Source organism: Dendrobates tinctorius, unplaced genomic scaffold (genome assembly GCF_039654945.1).
Source record: "Dendrobates tinctorius isolate UK_male_01 unplaced genomic scaffold, ASM3965494v1 ptg000265l, whole genome shotgun sequence".
Taxonomy (NCBI): Eukaryota; Metazoa; Chordata; class Amphibia; order Anura; family Dendrobatidae; genus Dendrobates; species Dendrobates tinctorius.
Genome location: NW_027361932.1, coordinates 6423299 through 6445984, shown reverse-complemented (window position 1 = coordinate 6445984; position 22686 = coordinate 6423299). Strand labels below are relative to the sequence as shown.

Here is a 22686-nt window from a genome sequence, read left to right as displayed (position 1 = left end):
TGGCATGATCTTCTTTTTACATCAGGTGTAGATGAAATGGCTTCTCGTAGTCAGGCAGGTCTAGTGCTGGCGCTGAGACTATGGAGTCTCAGTTTCCTGAACAAGTTGAAGGCTGCATCCGAGAGAAGGAATTGGGTCGCATTGATGCAATCGTACATAGGCTGCATTAAGACCGAGGCATCAGGGATCCAAGTTCTGCAATACAAAACTAGACCAAGAAAGGCCTGTAGCGCCTTTGGAGTTGTTGGGGAAGCCATCTTCTCCACAGTGGTCTTCCGGTCATCTGTCAGGTGCTTCGTCTGGAGCGTAACTTGCTTCTGACACCACTGGACTTTGTTTTTCGAGACCTTGCATTGCTGCTCCGCCAGGTAAAGAAGGAGAGACAAGGAATGGGCTGTGCAGGTAGCGATGTCCGCTGCACAAAGGAGAAGATCATCCATGTATTGTAGAAGAGTGACTTCTGCATGTTCTGTAATCCAGTTGGCGAGGATGGAGGACATTGCTTTAGTGAACTGCAAAGGGCTGTTCTGGGCCATGACTGTCCATGTATACTGTGCCCCCTGGTGCATGAAGGTCAACAGGTATTAGTCGTCCCTGTGAAGGGGAACACTCAAGAAAGCATTGGCCAGATTGATCCCTGTGAACACTGTTGCTGTGGCTGGCACATTTGAGAGCAGTGTGCGCGGATTTGGCACAAATTGGGGTTTCAAATACCATAGCCTCGTTCACTGCCCGCAGGTCTTGCACCATTCTGAACTTTGCTGGTTCTCCTTTTACAGTCTTTTCTTGACTGAAAAAAGGTGGGGTGTTGCAAGGTGAAGTGCAGGGAACAATGATTCCCATCTTCAAGAAGACCTCCAGTTGGTCATAGACTGCTTGACTCTGGTCTATGGACAATGGATACTGGGCCTTACTAGGGACACCCGCACTGGTGCAACTTGAAGTTTTTCCCACGTCCTGGGGTCCCTTGTACCATATGCTCTCGGGTACTACATCCAGTACCTCCTGAGGTAGGCTTGCATCGGTTGTTTGAGGTTCTTGTAGGGCAACCAGCATGATTGATTCTTCTAAGGTCAGGGGTGAGGAAAGTGTCATGGTCCCATCTTCCTGGAACACTATGGTCATTGGCAAAGGAAAAAAAATTCAGGAGTCATCCTTGGAACCAGTACTTTGGTTGTATGAGTGGGTGTCAGAGAATGCTAGCACAAATTGGAGCAGCCACATTGGTGGTTTTTATTCTGGTGATGATTGCTGGCTGCTGCGTAATTCCTTGTGTCTGCAGGATGATGGGAAAAAAAACAGTTCATGACACAGCAACTCTGATGCCACTCACTGCCATGGAGACCTCGCCTGTCCGGATAGAGATCCTGCCTGACGAAGAATACACACCTCTGACTACGCATGCTGTTGAATGAGACTATGAATGCAATGCCATGAAACCCCTATTAGGGACAGATCTCATGATTTCCTTCTTGCGAAAGTCTGTACAAAGGGGGGGGTGCACTACGCATGCGTTTTCTATCCGTCAGCACAAAAGAGTTCCAGCGCATTGGAACAGGAGGTTAGGATTAGGGCAAGTGATAACTAAGGGGGGATTGTGATGGAAATATATAAATCATAGATCATATATGCTAACAACTGATATATACACTATAATCAAAATGCTTAAAATGGCTGCCACAAACCACACAACGTCTTGGGACTTTCCAGATATAAAGAGGAACTGAACACCAGATGTCCCTAGCTGATGTGTCAACTTGTAGCCTAATTGCAGGAAAAGCGACAGTTACACGTTAGTTGCTTAATCAGCTTGTTGCTATGCCTTAACCACAATCTTCCATGTATTCAGATAACCAATAACATAGAAGCTTGATCATATGGTAATTACCTGACCACCCCTTTCTATATGCAACTATAAAAACATGTATGTACAATAAAACATCAATATTGATGTTATTCTGTCACCCTTGGTGTGCAGTGTCATTCTTGAGCGCTCAAATACTCAGCCTAATTGGGAACAGACGCAGCACACAAAAGGATAGATTTATCCTAACCAAATTTCCATCACATGGATCCCTCTCATCCTTATCCTGGTTCAGGAATATTAATTTCTCTTAAGTAGCTGATGTGACTGCCGGCGGCAGCAGCAGGAAGCCAGTGGCTGAAACTGCACGCTACTGAAGAGCAATGAATACTCACTGCTCCCTGGCGAGTATTCCGGCAGCTGTCCTCTGCTTGTGAGCAGCTCATGACATCTCTGCCATGCACTGCTTACAAGCATAAAGCGGTTGCTGGCACCAGAGCAGGACGCTGCGAGGGAGCGCCTGGTAGGTAAGTGTAATGGTTTATTTTTTTCTCTGATGGGGCCATGCATACCAGGATGGGTGTGGGGGGAAATCATACCAAGATACTAATAAGAGAAATGAATATTCATTGCCATCCACGCCCATGGGCGTGGAATGCATTGAATATTCATTTCTCTTTAGCAGTGGGAATAGGAGTTAGCAGCAGCCTCCGTCTCCAGCCTCCTGTGACCAGATGCTCCGCTGATGCCTTTCCCCCACCACAACCAGAGCCGGTACATCCAGACTATAAGATGCAACCCCCATTTTCCTCCATATATTTGAAGGTAAAAAGTGTCTTATAGTCCGAAAAATACGGTAATTTTAACATTGAGAGATTGTATATAAATTAGAATCCAGAAAAAAAATCACATTCTATAAATGTATATAAATTTATTTGCATTTTGCAGTGAGAAATTTGATCCCTCTGGCAAACAAGACTTAATACTTGGTGGCAAAACCCTTGTTGGCAAGCACAGCTGTCAGACTTTTTGTAGTTGATGAGGTTTGTGCACATGTCAGGAGGAAATTTGGTCCGCTCCTCTTTGCAGGTCATCTCTAAATCATTAAGATTTTGAGGCTGTCGCTTGGTAACTTCAAGCTTCAACTCCATCGATAAGTTTTCTATGGTATTAAGGTCTGGAGACTAGCTAGGCCAATCATGACTGTAATGTGCTTCTTGTTGAGCCACTCCTTTGTTGCCTTGGCTGTATGTTTTGGGTCATTGACTAGCTGGAAGACCCAGCCACGACCTATTTTTAATGTCCTACCGGAGGGAAGGGGGTTGTCACTCAGGATTTTATGGTACATGGCTCCATCCATTATCCCATTGATGTGGTGAAGTAGTCATGTACTTTTAGCAGAGAAACGCCCCCAAAACATAATGTTTCCACCTCCATGCTTGACAGTGGGGACGGTGTTCTCCCTCCAAACACGGCGAGATGAGTTAATGCCAAAGAGCTCAATTTTTGTCTCATCTGACCATAAGCACCTTCTCCCAATCACTCACAGAATCATTCAAGTGTTTACTGGTAAACTTCAGACGGGCCTGCACATGTGCCTTCTTGAGCAGGGGGACCTTGCGGGCACTGCAGGATTTTAAACCTTTACGGCGTAATGTGTTACCAATGGTTTTCTAGGTGACTGTGGTCCCAGATGCCTTGAGATCATTAACAAGTTCCCCCCTGTGTAGGCTGATCTCTCACCTTCCTCATGATCAAGGATGGCCCACGAGGTGAGATTTTTCATGGTGCCCCAGATCGATGTTCGACAGTCATTTTGTATTTCTTCCATTTTCTTACTATTGCACCAACAGTTGTCTCCTTCTCACCCAGCGCCTTATGTATGGTTTTGTAGCCCATTCCAGCTTTGTGCAGGTCTATGATCTTGTCCCTGACAGCCTCATAAAGCTCTTTGGTCTTTCCAATGTTGTAGAGTTTAGAGTCTGACTGAGTCTGTGGACAGGAGTCTTTTATAAAGGTGACAATATAAGACAGCTGTCTTTAATGCAGGTAACGAGTTGATTAGGAGCATCTAACTGATCTGTAGGTGCCAGAATTCTTAATGGTTGGTAGTGGATCAAATACCGTATTTTTCGGACTATAAGACGCACCTGACCATAAGACGCACTCCAAATTTTGGAGTGGAAAATGGCAAAAAAAAAAGATTTTTATAAGATGGGGATCCGTCTTATTGTACGAATTTATGGTATCTTACCTTAGAATCGGCGGTGGTAGAGCGTGGTTACAGGAGGCATGGTCCCTTCCTCAGGAAGCCAGCGGCGGCAGAAGTGGGGCAATGCTGCAGTCCCGGGGTATCCCAGTGGTGTGATGATGCGTGTCCGGTGTTAGCGGTGAGACAGAGCAGTGTGCGTTGCATTGAGCAGGGTCCCTTCCTCAGGATGCAGGTGGCAGAAATGTGGCGATGCTGTGGCCTGGTGTCCACGGTGAGCAGAGCCGTGTGCAGCATTGGTTTCTCGGTGGCCATTTTCCTGAGGCCGCGCGTTCGCAGATTAAGATCTTGGCGGCCCTCGGCTTCAGGAAAATGGCTGCAGAGATCTCAATCTACGCACGCGTGGCCTCCGGCGGCCATTTTCCTGAAGCTCATGGCCGCCAAGATCTCAATTTGCACACGCTTAACCTCCAGCGGCCATTTTCCTGAAGCCCACAGCCTCAGGAAAGTGGAGTGCGGGAGGTCAGCCGAGATCTCAATCCGCGCACGGCTTCTGTAAGATGGCCGCAGAGAAACTAACGATGCACTCAACACTGCTCACCGCCGTCATTGAGCTTCAGCATTGCCACACATCTGCCGCCGCCGGTTCCCTGAGGAAGGGATGCTGCTACGACAGTGCCGCAACCCGCCTGCGTTCGAACTATAAGACGCACCCCCCATTTTCCTCCCAAAGTGCGTCTTATAGTCCGAAAAATGCGGTACTTATAAATTTGCATTTTGCATAGAGAAATATAATTTATACAATGTGATTTTATGGATTTTATTTTTGATATTCTATCTCAACAAGTGGATGTTACTGACTGATAATGGCAAATCTGCCATTATAGTCCCCATACATTATTTTGCCCAGCTCATGCTCCCAGAGACATGCACCAAAGAGTTAAGCATACTCTTATTGCTACAGAATGCTGTAGATAAGCCCCTGATGGCGGTGGCCCCAGCTTATGGGGCAAAAATGGGGTGACAGGTTCCCTTTAAATAAACTACATACATATTCTAGAATACCCGATGCGTTAGAATCGGGCCACCATCTAGTTATAGATAATCTTCTTCCCAGGGTTCTGTCTGAACCGCATATTTCAGAGAGTTACACAAAAATCACAGTGTAAGCGATCAGCATAGAGCGCAGGATAAATGTCCGCTGAGCCTTACTGAAATCTTTGGGTGACTGAATGAAATCAACAGCAGGTTAAGAATTGGTTCATTAATTTTTTTCATGTTTTACGTGTTATACACAATGAAAACTTTTTTTTTTTTTTTTTTAGAAAAATTTATTTTTTTCATTGCTTTATTCTGAGAGCTGTAACTTTTTTTATTTTTGCACTGATGGAACTGTATGGGGGTTGTTTTTTGCGGGACAAGATTATGTTTTCAGGTGTTTTTAATTGTGTTTTATTCCACATAGTGTTCAGGGGTACGATGAAAGTGTATAATTATTTGCCACGATTCTTTTTTTTTTTTTTTTTTTACTGTGTTCACTGAAGAGGATAACTAGTGTCAGTTTTATAGGCTGGGTCTTTCCGGATGCGGTTATGGCAAATATATGCCATTTTTTGTTTTATTTTTTTTACATAAATATACCTATGTAGTGTATTTATATATCTTTATAAACTTTTTTTTTTTTTTACTTAGTCCATCTATGGGGACGTTAACTTTTTTTTTTATATTCTGATTGCTGATATGACATGCAATACACCAGCATTGCAATGCAATATACTTGTGAGTGTTGCACTGACAGATCGCTTTTTAAACCATGCACAGGCCACCGTAGCTGACAGAACCAGAGGTCGTCATTTGACCTTGGGTTTCCATAACAATCAGGCCCTCGCAATAACGTTGTTGGTGGGCGCCAATCAGACAAGAGTGGGCTCCCTGCCTTCTAAATGCTGCGATCGCTAGCTTCCTGCGGTGATCGTGCGGGCACCACTCCTGTGCCCGCACGATCGCCACGACGTACTGGTACGTCCATTGCGGGAACAAATTGGACGTACCGGTATGACCAGTGTCGGGAAGGGGTAAAGACCAGCGGTTTAGAAGGAGCATTTACAAACTGCTCACAAGATTGTTATTCAGTATCTGCAATAAAGTGTTAAATTATGTTGTCTTTTACCATTTTAGAAACCATGGAATGGGTGACACGTCTATTAAGTTCGAAGTCATTCCTGGAAAGAACCAGAAGAGTGAATATGTGATGACTTGTGGAAAACACACTGTGAGAGGCTGGTGTGAGTTTTCTGAGTTTCTAATCCTTACCTTTATAATGCCTGAATTATGTTTTAACTTTTGAACGCCAGTAGACCTCTAACATGGCACTGGGTCATGGCAAAAGCTTCTTTCTTTTCTTCTGATGCAGTACTTGGTCACAATGAAATTACTTTAAACCCTATACACCTTTTGTTGTGTCATTGAATAATGAACTTGGTAGAAAGGGGATTTAGGTCTTGCTTAGTTGAAACCCCTCTCTACTTGTGACATAACTGTAGCAGAGCCGATCTAGAACTTAAAGGGAATCTGTTACTAGGATCAACCCTCCGAAGGCACTTATGGGCATGCAAGGTCATAGGAAGCTGAATAATATGATACCTTGAGATCTGTAATTTGATGTCTTACTCCAGAGAAATCTACATTTTGTTAATGTGCCAGACACAGATCTGCATCAGAATCTGGCTTATTTTAAGTATGGGGTGTTAACAGTGTGAGGCATTTAACTAACACACTACACTAGAACTGAATTTTGTCTCATTACAAACACGTTTGCAGCAGGGCTGTGGAGTCGGTAAGCCAAACCTGCGACTCCGACTCCTCAATTTCCCTTACACCGACTGCGACGCAACGACTCTGACTCCCACATATATTGCTTATATTTAAATGAAAAATTTATTGTCGTACAATGTGAACATCAGACATTTAGGCTATGTGCCTACGTAGTGTTTAAATCCGGACACTGAAAACTGGATTCCTTCCCAGAAATCGCGCGTTTTTTTCCGCGTGATTTCACCGCGATTTTACCGCGATTATGTTCGCGATTTTCGCGTGCGATATTCAAGCACTTTCCAAGAGATTTGAAGCATCGCTTGGAAAGTGATTGACAGGTTGGTCACACTCGTCAAACATAGTGTTTGACAAGTGTGAGCAGCTTTTTACTATTGAGGCCGCCTATGCGGCCTCAATAGTAAAAGATAGAATGTTAGAAATGCTAAAAAAAAAGAAAAATCGGGGTATATTAACCTTCCGACGTCCCGCGCTGCATTCTCAGGCCTCAGCGTTCCCAGTAATGCCTTGCGAGACCCGTGATGACGTTGGTCTCGCGTTGCTATAGCGAGAGTCACGCGAGACTACGTCATCACAGGACCTTGCCGCAAGGCATTACTGGGAATGCAGCGCGGGACGTCGAAAGGTAAATATACCCCGATTTTTTTTTTTATTTATTCTTTTTTTTTTTTTTTTTTTTTTTTTTTTTTTTTTTTTACAGGGGTATGGTACCCAGGGCCTGGAGGACAGTCTCCTCTCCTCCACACCGTGGGTACCAACCGCACATGAGACGCTTAACTTCGCGCATGGTGAGCATAGCCACATGCGGGAAGTAAGCGATTCTTATGCATTCCTTTGGGTGCAGAATCGCGGCAATTCTTTGCGATTTCGCACAAAAGAATGAGCATGCTGCGATTTTTTTCCGCGATGCATTTCCGCCGCGGAAAAAAGCGCAGCATTAGCGCAGCATGTTCGGAATGCATGGGGTGAGTTCTGTACACGATATTTAAACGTTTTCGAGACGAAAATCGCGGCAAAAACGCTTAAAAATCGCATCGTGGGCACACAGCCTTAATCATTTTTATGATACAATAATCAAGATATTTAGATAGAACATAATATATATTTATTGGAATACAACTTTAGAACACAAAAAACTAATAAATTGTAAATATGTAATACACTATATAATATTGATTACATATATATACACTATGTAATAAACTATGTAAGTGGCAAAAAACAGTTTTCAACAAAAACATACTAAATAACATTTGTGCAGTCTATGAATTTGTTCTAAGAAATAGAATTGCCTCCATCAGATCCTCCTTCATAGATGACCTCAAATCTGACCTAATAAATTTAAGGCAAGAGAACAACCTCTCTACACTAACTTGGGTTGGAGGCAAAGTCACAACCACATGGGCAACATTGCTAACAATTTCCGGGTATAAATTAATTGCCTCATGCACAGTCAGTTTTGATGACCGGTTGAATTTTTCTGTTTCTTTGAGAGCAAGTGAAACATTTTGCTGAAATATGGTCAATCTGCTTGCTATAGGAGACGTAGTGAAATCTTTTTCCCTGCGGCAACGCTTTGCCTGCTCCATGTCATCCAAATACTTGTCAAACTCCTCATCTGATGAGGATGAAGATATGGCAGCAGTAGCACTGTCAGGACCCAAGTCCTCTTACGCCTGGCAGTCCTCCTGTAGGCCACTCATCCTAATTGCTACCTCAGTCAGAGCATCTTTTCCTTTAGTAAGCTGTTGATCATCAAGCAGTATATGATGATTTGGGTCCACATAAACAGCTGCCAGAAAAATTTTATTTTCCAATAGCTGTGTCTCTCTCCGTTTCATTGAAGCAGAAATGCCATCTGCGATTAAACCTCCTCTTTGGGACAGGCAAAATAGCAAGTTCTTCCACTCCCTTATGAAAATGCCAGGAGTTAAATCCTCAGCTTGTATTTTTTTAGTCACGGTAAATGGGTGATTAAGCAATTCCTTCAATTCAGCCACCTGTGTCCATTGACCTTCATTTAGGGTTACCTGAGGGTTCGCCATATCTATAAGAAACGATTTTAGTTCAAGCAATCGCTCAATCATTAAATAATTGCTGCCCCACCGAGTGGCTTGATCGACAATTGCCCCTTTCCCGGCACGTCTCTTCAAGATGGAATCAATTTTAGGGGTTCTGGCGGCAATAACCAATTTCCTCACTTTTCCAATCAGATTTCCAGCATGTCCCTCTTGCAGACTATCTCTTATTGCCAGCTGCAGCGTGTGCACAACACAGCGCATGTGATGAATATGAAAGTGTTTTGAAGCAGCTTCAACAAGATCATCTATTTCTACAGTATAATTTTGCTGTTCATCTGTTGTAATATCTGTTTGTTCCTCAGATACAAGAACAGCACTGTGGCCTTCCATCTCAAACATACTGAATCCTAAATTTTCTTCTAGCTGTTGTTCATTACTCTCATTCATCAGTTTCATTGTACTTATCATGTTTGAAGCATTGTCCGTTACAATAGCAAGAACCTGTTCTTTTTTGAGTTCGTAATCTTGCAGAACTTTTTCCACTAAGTCCTGGAGAAACTGGCTGCTGTGATGAGCTTTAGTATCTTTTACTGCCAGTGTCTTGGTAACAATTTCTTTATTGTTACAAACATATCGAACATTGATGGCAAAATAGTTCACTCTGTGACGTGTGCAGGCATCCATTTTAAGAAACATGAAGCGTCTTTTGGGAGTCTTTTTAAGATCTTCCTTTTGTTTAAGGGCTTCTTAAATCACTAATTTTCTAATACTTTCTCTTTCCAGAGAAACACCAATGGATAGAGCAGATTTCTAATCTGCTTTTGCTATTGAAAACATTATCTATGAGCTCAAAAACCTTTCAGGTGATGCGGTTTTTTAAAAAGCTGATCTGCTTTTGCAGCTGAAAACCGTATCCTCAAAAAACACTGTGTGAATGTAGTCTTAGATCAGGAATAGAACAGCTATTTATAGGACATTTCATAACTTTCCCAAATTCCTATGAAAAAATATTCAGCACATTCTGCATTGAACTACTGTACTCAATTTATTATATATTTTAGGAGTCGGTCCATTTTATACTGTCGAGGTAGCTATTTTGGGAGGGCTAAATTAACCCTTCACGGTTGAGCCAGTGATTTCCAAATTATTCCAGTGTTGCTAGCAACTCAAATGACCACACGGAGACTGGGGTCTCTGTACGGGAGGATCGAGGCAGATCACTAAGCCCCTTTATTTTAGTCACATCTTTTATAATCTTTTGCTTAATTATGCAAGGTTCTCAAGTACCAATAGCATCATTTCACTTTATAAGCCAATAATATTGCAAGAAAACCGGAAACTACATATACAGTGCCTACAAGTAGTATTCAACCCCCTGCAGATTTAGCAGGTTTGATAAGATGCAAATAAGTTAGAGCCTTCAAACTTCACACAAGAGCAGGATTTATTAACAGATGCATAAATCTTACAAACCAAAAAGTTATGTTGCTCAGTTAAATTTTAATAAATTTTAAACATACAAGTGTGGGTCAATTATTATTCAACTCCTAGGTTTAATATTTTGTGGAATAACCCTTGTTTGCAATTACAGCTAATAATCGTCTTTTATAAGACCTGATCAGGCCGGCACAGGTCTCTGGAGTTATCTTGGCCCACTCCTCCATGCAGATCTTCTCCAAGTTACCTAGGTTCTTTGGGTGTCTCATGTGGACTTTAATCTTGAGCTCCTTCCACAAGTTTTCAATTGGGTTAAGGTCAGGAGACTGACTAGGCCACTCCAACACCTTGATTTTTTGCCTCTTGAACCAGGCCTTGGTTTTCTTGGCTGTGTGCTTTGGGTCGTTGTCTTGTTGGAAGATGAAATGACGACCCATCTTAAGATCCTTGATGGAGGAGCGGAGGTTCATGGCCAAAATCTCCAGGTAGGCCGTGCTATCCATCTTCCCATGGATGCGGACCAGATGGCCAGGCCCCTTGGCTGAGAAACAGCCCCACAGCATGATGCTGCCACCACCATGCTTGACTGTAGGGATGGTATTCTTGGGGTCGTATGCAGTGCCATCCAGTCTCCAAACGTCACGTGTGTGGTTGGCACCAAAGATCTCGATCTTGGTCTCATCAGACCAGAGAACCTTGAACCAGTCTGTCTCAGAGTCCTCCAAGTGATCATGAGCAAACTGTAGACGAGCCTTGACATGACGCTTTGAAAGTAAAGGTACCTTACGGGCTCGTCTGGAAGGAAGACCATTGCGGTGGAGTACATTACTTATGGTATTGACTGAAACCAATGTCCCCACTGCCATGAGATCTTCCTGGAGCTCCTTCCTTGTTGTCCTTGGGTTAGCCTTGACTCTTCGGACAAGCCTGGCCTCGGCACGGGAGGAAACTTTCAAAGGCTGTCCAGGCCGTGGAAGGCTAACAGTAGTTCCATAAGCCTTCCACTTCCGGATGATGCTCCCAACAGTGGAGACAGGTAGGCCCAACTCCTTGGAAAGGGTTTTGAACCCCTTGCCAGCCTTGTGACCCTCCACGATCTTGTCTCTGATGGCCTTGGAATGCTCCTTTGTCTTTCCCATGTTGACCATGTATGAGTGCTGTTCACAAGTTTGGGGAGGGTCTTAAATAGTCAGAAAAGGCTGGAAAAAGATAATTAATCCAAACATGTGAAGCTCATTGTTCTTTGTGCCTGAAATACTTCTTAATACTTTAGGGGAACCAAACAGAATTCTGGTGGTTTGAGGGGTTGAATAATAAATGACCCTCTGAATAAACTTTTCACAATTTAAAAAAAAATTAAACAAAGAAATAACATTCTTTTTTGCTGCAGTGCATTTCACACTTCCAGGCTGATCTACAGTCCAAATGTCACAATGCCAAGTTAATTCCGAATGTGTAAACCTGCTAAATCTGCAGGGGGTTGAATACTACTTGTAGGCACTGTATGTCCGTACCTAGATAGCGTAGAAAGTAGTATAATGGCATATTCTTCAGAGTTTAACATTCCCACCTCCCTTATCTTTGCACCTGATGAGAACAATCTGGTTTCATGACAGCCCATGCCAATTACAAAAATTTATCTTACAACAACAAAACTAAGAAACGAAACCTTACAAAGAAATGGAGAAGTGAAACTTAAGCTCTGATTTTAGTATTAACCCTTCACATTCCCCCCTAGATAAAAAAATTTTAACACATATGCAGCATCAGAGGTGCTATCCCAAGCTAACAGGGGTACTGGTCTTCACATGACTGATGCCGTGTTACCAGTCATGGCTGTCGCGGCGCACCCGTCCCCCCTGTATACTGCAGTTCACGAATAACAATTTTTGATGACGGTGGTAGGGATCTTTTGTAGATAGGCATGTGCTTGGCTTCAACATCTTCATCAAGTAGCCTTTTGAGATCGGTGCAGAGAAGAGCAGGGGCAACGACACCTTTGGTATCATCATTAGCTGTCTTAGTGCAGAATTTCAAGGGTTCTAGTCCGTGCTTCCTGACATGCCTCTTCACGACTACCAAATCACCAGGCTTCAGGTTATGACAGGTGTCTGTTTCTGCTGAATCTGGAAAAGAAAAGGAAACTAGAACATAGGTGTTAGCAAGATTTTTACTAAGCAGAATAACATATTGAACAACACGGTCAGTCTCTTCTGATAACTGCTGAGGCTGAAAATTTGCAACTGGGGGCCTAGTACCAAACAATATCTCATATGGGGACAGGCCATATTTTACAATAGGGGTAGTACGAATGTGATATAGTACAATGGGTAGGAGCTCTGGCCATGGAGCCGTAGTCTCCTGCATCATTTTGGTCAGTTGTCCCTTCAGTGTGCCATTCAACCTCTCAACTTCCCCACTGGATTGTGGGTGGTACGGAGTGCTACAGTGGATCCAAGCATTGTCAGAACTTCTTGGTACACATGAGAAGAAAAGGCCGGGCCTTGGTCACTTTCAACAACTTCTGGAACCCCATATCTGCATATAACTTCCATCACCAGTTTCCTCGCCGTACTTTTTGCAGTCATGTTGGTAACAGGGAATGCTTCTGGCCAACTGGAGAACCGGGGCCCAGTAGAATTTTTGCACCAGTGCGAGGGCCTGATTCTTTCCTCGATGTGTAGGCCCATGTGGCAACACACGAGTTGGTTCTTTTTTCCAGAGACCATTATCCATTCATGCCCCGTCAGTCTTCCATTGCTTCACCTCTTCCTTTGGAGACATTCTCTGCATCGTCATTAAGCGGGGTCCGACAGAAAACTTCAGTCTGTTGTAGATCATCAGGTTCTTGTAGGGTCAATGCTTCTTGTAACTGTTTACGCTGAGAGCGTGTGATCACCATAGTTGGTATGGTTGGTCCAACGGATAAAAGAGCGGCGGCTTTTGCTTGCATATCCGCAAATATGTTTCCAACAGTCTGTGGACTGGTCCTAGGATCGTGCCCCTTAATTTTGATAATAGCCACCTGAGTAGCTAATTTGATCGAATCAATGAGGGTTTTAACAGCTTCAGCATTTTTCACTGGGGTTCCGGCAGTAGTAATAAACCCTCGATTGGCCCATAGAGCCCCAAAATCGTGAGCAATACCAAATGCATACCGTGAGTCCGTGTATATATATTAGCCCGTCTGTTCTTGGCCAAAGTACATGCAGTAGACAGAGCCTGGAGTTCTGCTTCTTGTGCTGACTGTGAGGGCGGGAGTGCAGCTGCGTGCACTACAGTGTCCTCTGTGGTAACAGCGTATCCGGTGTGGAATCTACCAAACTCATCAGCATATCTTGAACCATCCGTGTATAACACCAGATCAGGATTTGGGAGTGGTTTCTCACTGACATTTGGTGGAGTAGCTGTTTCTTCAGTCAGAACTTGGGAACAGTCATATTGGAGGTAATCCTCATCACTGCCATCCTTCCTTATAGTTCATTATACCGTCTTTCAAGGCATTGTAAAGGGCTGCATTATGCGGGATGCATCCGGTATCCACTGACAAAAATAAGTGCATAGTCCAAGAAAACGCTGGAGTTCAGTTTCATCTTTTGGGAAAGGAAGGGAGCTGACAGCTATTATTCTTCTGCGAGGTGTCTGGCACCCTGAAGGAGACAGTGACCCAAGAATATCACTTGACCAAGGCAGAACCGAAGTCCCGAGGCCGAAACCCGACAGTTCAGTGCTGCTAGATACTTAAGGAGGCTAACAATGGCAAACTGGTTGGGATTGTTTTGGGCCCCATGTGGCATAACTGTCCATGTTAACTGTCGACCCTGATAAGTGAATGCAAATAGACACTGGCAGTCTGGGTGTAACGGAATGCTAAAGCAGGCATTGCTAAGATCAATAACTGTAAACCAAGCAGCATCCTGGGGTATTTGGGACAAAAGAGTATGAGGATTAGGCACCAGGTTTGAGAAACACTTTTACTGGTTGTACAGGCATTTTCCCTATATCATTTCGCCCTTTTGACCAGAATTTAGATGGTATCTCTGAGAGGTATGGGGTGAGTCATTGATCCTCTGGCAATATTGGGGGTGGACCTGAGCCTATCAGGGCCATCATAACTGTGGGAAAGGCATGCAAAATACAGATTTCCTCACTGTCTTCATCTACATAGGGATTATATAACAAAAAAAACCATCTGACCATCATCTTGGAATTGTATTCTGGAGCAGAACTGTGATAATGAATCTACCCCTAGTAAATTTACTGGACATGTAGGAGAGATCACGAACTGAGCAGTAACGAGAATTAGCAGGGAGGGGCTGAGGAGCAGGATTCCCACTAGCTGAAGTCTGAGGAAGGGGGGGCCAGAGTTTGCTGTGTGGGCTGAAGGGCACACTGTGTGCTCGCAGCTGCGGTGGGGGCTGGAGGCTGCTGTTTGCTCTTTTTTTCTCTCTCTCTCTCCTGAACAGAGCAGGTTAAAGTCTGAAAACCGGGGACTAAGGCTGCCGGCAGATGATAATAGGTGCCATTAGCAGAGGTGGGGGCTGCGACTCTCGGTCTCCTTGTACAATTGTCATCTAGCAGGGAGACCTCTTCTTGTTTCAAATCATCACTTTTAACTATTTGTCTGCCTGACACATTCTCTCATTAATCTCAGTTCCTTCTTTAACCAATCACATTCTCATACCACAGTCACTTTCTTGAACCATAAAACATCCCGTCTTTGCCATAATAATAGACAATTTTTCCTTCTTCAACATAGCAGTAACAGAAACAATCAGAATTCACTTGCTGTGCAATTTCCACATAACCTTCATTATACAATTCAAGTGCCAAGCCACGGAATTCCTCAGCGCCTTTAAGTAATCCATCATCAGTCAACCTTTTAACTCCTTCATCCCATAGCGTAGGCTGCAACCTCCCGCCCTTAGGAAATCCCAGAATCTAAAATATTTTTCCTGCATTCCTGACAGATTTCTTTCCTTGTCTTTGAATCATAAGACTAACAGTATCTGATCCTTCACACAATTCCAAACTTTTCTTTTTCTTCCACAGAAACATAATTCGCTCCTTTAGAGCTAAATATCCTGACAAATTGTGCACAATACTGGAGCAGCCGTCTCCGTTTGTTCCACAGGGTCAACCCCCTCTGGGAAGCCCAAAATTCGCAGTATTCCGTGAAAGGAGGAGGGCGTCTCAGACTATCCCTCCGGACACCTCTGGTAATATATATCTTTCTATATATACCTGAGTTACGTATCCTACCCAGTCTTCGATCACATGACCACGCCCAATACTAATAATGATCAGGAATTCAGGATATTTTGACTATAAAGAGAGTCACAATCACTGGTCAATCTGGGGTGTCCGTCCCTTATGAGGTACGGTTCGAGCACTGGGCCCCCAACGGGACTGCACCTCTATATGATTCCACCCATGAATCACCTCACCAGGGGACAAACCTCAGATCCTCTTTGCAGCAACAAGCACAGGAAAACCACACCAACGGTCAGTCTGAACAGTATAACTGCCAACTTACCGTGGTTGTGGGGGGGGTGATCAGTCCCAATTTTCCAGCACCTATATCCGCTCCGAGGGTCCTTTGTCTTGTTGTCCTCCAGGGGCAGAGGCGTCCCTATTCAGGGGCCCCACATTGCGCGCCACTGTCGGGGTAACTATTTAGGGAGGGCTAAATTAACCCTTCATGGTTGAGCCAGTGATTTCTAAATTATTTCAGTGTTGCTAGCAACTCAAGACTGGGGTCTCTGTACGGGAGGATCGAGGCAGATCACTAAGCCCCTTTATTTTAGTCACATCTTTTATAATCTTTTGCTTAATTATGCAAGGTTCTCAAGTATCAATAGCATCATTTCACTTTGTAAGCCAATAATATTGCAAGAAAACCGGAAACTACATATATGTCCATACCTAGATAGCGTAGAAAGTAGTATAATGGCATATTCTTCAGAGTTTAACATTCCCACCTCCCTTATCTTTGCACCTGATGAGAACAATCTGGTTTCATGACAGCCCATGCCAATTACAAAAATGTATCTTACAACAACAAAACTAAGAAACAAATCCTTACAAAGAAATGCAGAAGTGAAACTTAAGCTCTGATTTTAGTATTAACCCTTCACAATACCGACTCCGACTCCACCAAAATGAGCTCCGAATCCACGACTCCGACTCCACAGCCCTGGCTTGCAGTTGCAGCTCTCAGAGCTCTTGTATTTTGCAACTCTGATTGCCTGTGACATGCAAGCTAGAGCACTATGAAAGGACAATTGCAGGTATGTTTAATGCTATCCTGTGTCCGTTGTAATCACTGTTTGAGCAGACTGCAGTCATTACATGTCTCACAATGGAAACTCTCCCTTTTATTTAAAGTTCTGGAGGCAGATTATTAGGCAGATGTGTCCAGCCCATAGATTTTAACAGATCATTTATGTATAAGACAAGCGTGGATTTCTCTGGGATAAGACGTCAGATATCAAGGTATAATTTTATTCATGACCTGCATGTGCATATAGATGGATTAGAATGGTTGATCCTGCTGACGGATTTCCTTTAAAGAGAACCTGTCACCATGTCAGAAGGGGCCAGTTTTTTGTGAAACTTTTTTTTCCCTGCTGCTCTTAAGTATTGTAGTGTTTTTGGCTTTATTTTAATCCGCCAAACATTTTCAGAGATATGGGCATTTTTGTTTTGCTTCTAATTTCTATGGTCTGTACCAAAGTGGATGTTGCTTAAATCACAAGGAACACAAGGTCTTATCTCCACACTATACAGTGATCTACTATCAGCAAACATGGACTCCACTCCTTTGGTGGTTAAGGGAAAATTGGCAGCTCTTGATTCCTAACATTCAGGAGGGGGACTGGGAGGAGATGCTGGACTTCTCAATCAAGGTTTCCCCATCAGCTAACAACAAAATGACCCAATTATATATAATCCATCAAGCATATCTTACACCAGCTAAGTTAGCAAAAATGGGTCGTTCTCAGACCTCGGAATGCCCGAGGTGTCATAAGTTGGAAGCCGATTTCATACACATGATGTGGAAGTGACCAGTAATACATACACTCTGGCAGGAGGCTACCACCTTCTTGTCATCCCTAATAGCAATACCAATTCCCCTGGATACCTTGGTGTGCCTGTTTGGAGTCATGGAAGAAGATAATTGGGACCATTATATTAAAATATTTCCCAAACCAGGGGAAAAGTCCTGAGGAGAGAATTTGCATATTCCCAGTGCCTTCTGGGATAAGTGAAGAGTCTCCGCCATCTCAACGATCACTGGATTTTGGCCGTTGCAGCTGAAAAGAGGAAATCTGTAAACTCTGCGTCGAATTTTGGCTCATTTTTCACCGCTTTGAAATATCTTTAACAATATGGAAGAGACCCGGAGCCATTTGATGAGCTGCATTTCTTGCTACATGTTCACAGACTTACCAGTGGAAAAGCCAAACTTCACATGCCACAAATGCAAGCTTGTGTCCCTGTTGGAGGAAAAGTTGCAAAATCTCAAAGAGAAGTTAGCTACATTGAAGATCATTAAGGAAGGTGAAGAGTTTTTAGAGCAGAATTATCTCTTCATGTTACAGAAAGAGAAGAAATTCGAAGTGCACCTGAAGAAACAGAGGAATGGAGACATGTGACCCAGAGAAGCAGGAGGATCGTGAGGCGGTCAGCACCCATACTGCTAAGGAACCAGTACCAGGCTCTTACGCAGGAGAACGATGAAGAAATACATCAGGATAAGACTTTGTCCATAAACAGCAACCTTATATGCCTTCAGAATCCTCATGGATGGAGAAAGAAAAATGTTGTGAAGAAGAAACGGAGAGTGGTGGTCATGGGGGATTCCCTGTTGAGAGGAACAGAGGCCGCTATTAGCAGACCGGATATAACCTCAAGAGAAATGTGCTGTCTTCCTGGTGCAAATATTAAAGATGTGTCTGACAGGATATCAGGACTTTTCAGACCTACAGATGACTACCCATTCCTGCTAATACTACATGTGGGGACAAATGACACAGCAAGAAACGACCTGGAAACCATCTGCAGTGACTTTGAAAACTTATGTAAGAAAGTGAAATAACTGGGAACAGCGCAGGTGGTCTTCTCTTCCATCTTCCCAGTGGATGACCATGGAACAAGGAGGTGGAATAAGATTCTGCAGGTGAACTGGCTACGTCGATGGTGCCATCAGCAAGATTTGGATTTCTGGATCACGGCGTGAATTACCTATACGATGGACTACTTGCTAGAGATGGGGTGCACCTTACGAAGACTGGAAAACATGTATTTGGAAGTCGCCTTGCTACACTTGTAAGGAGAGCTTTAAACTAGAACAATGTGGGAAGGGAAGCAAAAGGCCAGAAAAAGCCATACACCTGACAAATGCTATTGAGAACTCTGCTATTAGAAGTGGAAAGGAAGAACAAAGACCAAAGAATCTAAATAATAAAAATATTGGAGAAAGAGAGAAACCAATCACAAGCTAAAATGTTTCTTTACTTATGCACAAAGCATGGCCAACAAACAAGGAGAACTGGAACTACTAACGCAGGAAAAGAAATATGATGTCATTGGAATCACTGAAACTTGGTGGGACAATACACATGATTGGAATACAAGGCTAGAAGGATACAACTTATTTGCAAGAAACAGACTTGATAAACGAGGAGGAGGTGTCGCATTGTATGTTAGAAACACGTATATCTGCACAGAGATTGAAGCTTCAGAGACTGGGAGTTCTGTGGAAACTGGGTAAGAATACAAGGACAGAACAATGGAAAGGACACCATTATAGGCATTTACTACAGGCCGCCTGTGCAAGCTGAAGATATGGATGAACTCTTTGCATCAAATGGCCAAGTTCTCCAAAAAATGTGACACAGTTGTCATGGGAGATTTCAACTATCCTGACATTTGTTGGGAAACTCAGGCAAAACGAACAGGTCAAGGAAATTCTTATCCTCTCTTGCTGACAACTATATCTTCCAAAAGGTAGGGGAGAAAACAAGGGGAACTGCTACCTTGGATGTAATCCTTAAAAACAGGGAGGAAATGGTTGAGGAGGTAGAAGTGGCTGGGACCCTAGGAGGTAACGACCATGCTATTTTAGATTTTTGGATAACTAGAGGAGGAAGACCTGTGAAGACTCAGACGTCAAGATTAGATTTCAGAAAGGAAGATTTCAAGGGATTCAGAAAGAGAACTGGAGGGATCCAATGGCTGGATATCCTTAAGGACAAAAATGTCCAGGAAGGATGGGAAATCTTGAAAAATGAAATTCTCAAAGCTCAATTGTTAATAATTCCAAAAAGAGGGAAGAATAGGAAGCATTTAAGGAAACCAGGATGGATGAACACAGAACTTAAGCACATGCTAAAAAGGAAGAAAGAAATGTTTGTAAAATGGAAAGAGGGAGGCATATCTAAAAAAGAATATAATGCTTTCTGCAGAACTTGCAGGGCACAAATCAGATTATCTAAAGCGGACAATGAATTGAGGCTTGCAAGAGATGTCAAAAGCAATAATAAAGGATTTTGGGGATATGTCAAAAGTAAAAGAAAAGTCAAAGCTGCTATAGGATTTTTACAGGATGAAAATGATGAAATGGTAAGACAGGATGTTGAGAAGGCCGATCTTTTAAATAACTATTTTGCATCTTTCTCTCAGAAAGGAAATGTAACATCAACTGTTCTTCACTGTCCTATTAAGGGAATAGAAGAATCCAGGATATCTATAAACAGAAAGATAGTGAGGAAACACTTCGCTAACCTAAATGAATTCAAGTCTCCAAGTCCAGATGAATTACACCCCAGAGTACTCAAGGAGATATCAGAATAAATTTTTGAACCTCTCTTCATAATCTTTGAAATTTCTTGGAGAACAGGAGAAGTGCCAGAAGACTGGAGAAGAGCAAATGTTGTTCCTATCTTCAAAAAGGGGAAGAAGGTGGACCCAGGCAACTGTAGGCCGGTGAGTCTGACTTCTATACCAGGAAAGATCTTGGAACAAATTATTAAACAACATGTATGTAAGTACCTGGACAAGAAGGAAGAGATTTAACAGAGTCAGCATGGGTTTGTAACTAATGTCATGTCAGAGTAACTTATTTTATTCGGTCGTCCATGACAGCACCACCTGAGAGAGGGGATCCGCCCTTTAGGAACAGGAAACCTACAGATACAAAAAGGGTGGCACCTCTCCCACGCATCAGTTGGTTTCCTGTTCCTAACAAGGACAGAACTCCCTACAGATCGTCCGTCATGGATAACTGAAGACCCAGGCCAGCGGACCGGCTCAGGTAGCGGGGGGTTCTCCTACCTCGGTCTCGCTGGGAGCCCTGGATGCGCCACGGTGGGTCCGGGTAGGATTTCCACGGCAGTGGTAAGAGCAGGCGGAGACAGGGTCCGGCGGATGCCTTCTCCATGGGACCGGTGATAAGTGGGGTCCCCCTGTGTCTCCTTCCCCGGAGCGGTCCGTTCGGGCGGGCGCCGCCGGCGGTGTCCCACAAAGTAGAGGACGGTTCAGAGCCGGCGGCACAGTGCTAGCCCCTTGCCGCGCGTTGCCGCGGCCTCTGTCGCGCGGCGGAAGTGACGCTGCGGAGGGGGCGGGGCCTAGCGCCGAAACCGGAAGTCGGATGCCGGTCGACTTCCGGTTGTTGACACGCGCCGATGCGCGCCTGGCGGGCCTGAAGGGGAGGGGGAGGATCGCAGAGCAGTCCAATGGGGGGCCCGAACACCGGACGCGGTGCCTGCTGATCCGGAGGGGAAGCCTTCTTAATGCAGAAGGCATTGCTGCGGAGGTGCTTCTGGAGGCCCAGCGATGGACACAACAGAAGCCCCCATGGACCCACAAGAGGTGCAGCCCGTGGCAAAGCACCCCAGTGACCAGCCTAAGAGGCGGAAGGAAGGGAGCCACAGTAGCTCCTCTAGGCCAAAGGATCCTCCTGCAGCCCCCCGTGATCCGGTACCTATCCTCATCTGCAAGGGTAAGAGATCTGCGAGAATGTACCCTGATGCAGTGTCCCTTTATAATTTTTTTGATTCTCAGGGGAAGAAGGCCACAGGGAAACAGAAGCACAAGGAATGTGCCCTCTGTAGTTGCCCCTTACCAGATGGTCACCCTAAGAGATTATGTCAGTCTTGCGTGAGACAGACGGTAGGGACGGAGATGAGGGGTAGAACGTGAGTGGAGTATCAGACTCTTACACTCTTCCCTATTTATGCAGGTAGCGGAAGAAGCTCCAAGCTTCGCTACGGACCTGAGGCAATTAATCAGGACGGAAATAAAAGCCCTATCAAAAGAAGATTCTTCAAAAAGAGGACGGGCTACTGTTTCAGGCTCAGACTCTTCAGTCGGCCCTAGGAGGGAAGATATCTCCTCAGAGTCCTCGGCCTCCTCTTCTTCCTCCGAAGAAGATTCCAGCCGGTTCTGTTTTCCCTTGGACCATATGGATAAATTAATTAAAACCATAAGGTCAACCATGGGGGTAGAAGAAAAAAAGACAGAACTGTCTGCTCAGGACATTATGTTCGGGGGTCTAGACCCCAGAAAGCAAAGGACCTTTCCGTTAAACGAAAAAGTCCAGAACCTGATAGACAGGGAGTGGAAAAAAACGGAAAAAAGGGTTTCTATGCCGCCTGCTTTCAAGCGGAGGTACCCCTTTGAGGACCCAATAGTAAGTCGATGGGATAAGGCCCCCAAGCTGGATGCCGCGGTAGCTAAGGCCTCCAAAAAGTCATCTATACCCTTCGACGATATGGCCTCCCTTAAAGACCCCCTAGATAAAAAGGCAGATTCCTTTTTAAGGGGCACTTGGGAGATGTCAGCAGGCGCCCTAAGGCCAGCAATAGCAGCCACGTGCGCAGCCAGATCCATGATGGTCTGGCTGGATCAATTGGACTCCCAGCTAAAAGATGGGACCTCGCGAGCTTCCATCCGTAAGTCTCTTCCAATTATCCAAAATGCTGCTGCCTTTCTGGCAGATGCCTCGGCAGACTCTGTAAGAATGGCGGCCAGGTCTGCAAGCTTGTCTAATTCGGCCCGAAGAGCCCTCTGGTTGAAATGCTGGCCTGGAGATATCCAAGCCAGGTCCCGTCTCTGTTCTATCCCCTGTGAGGGTGAATACTTGTTTGGCCCCGTCCTAGACGAACTGTTAGAGAAAGCCGGGGACGAGAAAAAGAAATTTCCGAGTCTGCCGAATATATCCTGGAGACGTCCCTTTTCTAGGAAAGGGTATTCCCGCAGGAGGCAGGCCAGAGATCAGAACAGATGGGACAACAAAAAAAACAGAGGTACGGGCTTCATGTTCGGAGGAGGGGGGAGCCAAGAAGGTCCATCACGGGATAATAAGAAACCGCCCCAAT

At 44.4% G+C, this 22686-nt stretch overlaps 1 protein-coding gene across 1 annotated transcript in view; it reads left to right on the top strand.

Annotated features, from left to right (window-relative positions):
• The window catches only part of DGCR8 (DGCR8 microprocessor complex subunit), a 175190-nt gene that overhangs the window by 125618 nt on the left and 26886 nt on the right, over positions 1–22686 (top strand). The window contains exon 11 of the mRNA XM_073559047.1: positions 6192–6298. Coding sequence (XP_073415148.1) covers positions 6192–6298 — 107 coding nt within the window. The remainder of the gene's footprint in view (positions 1–6191; positions 6299–22686) is intronic.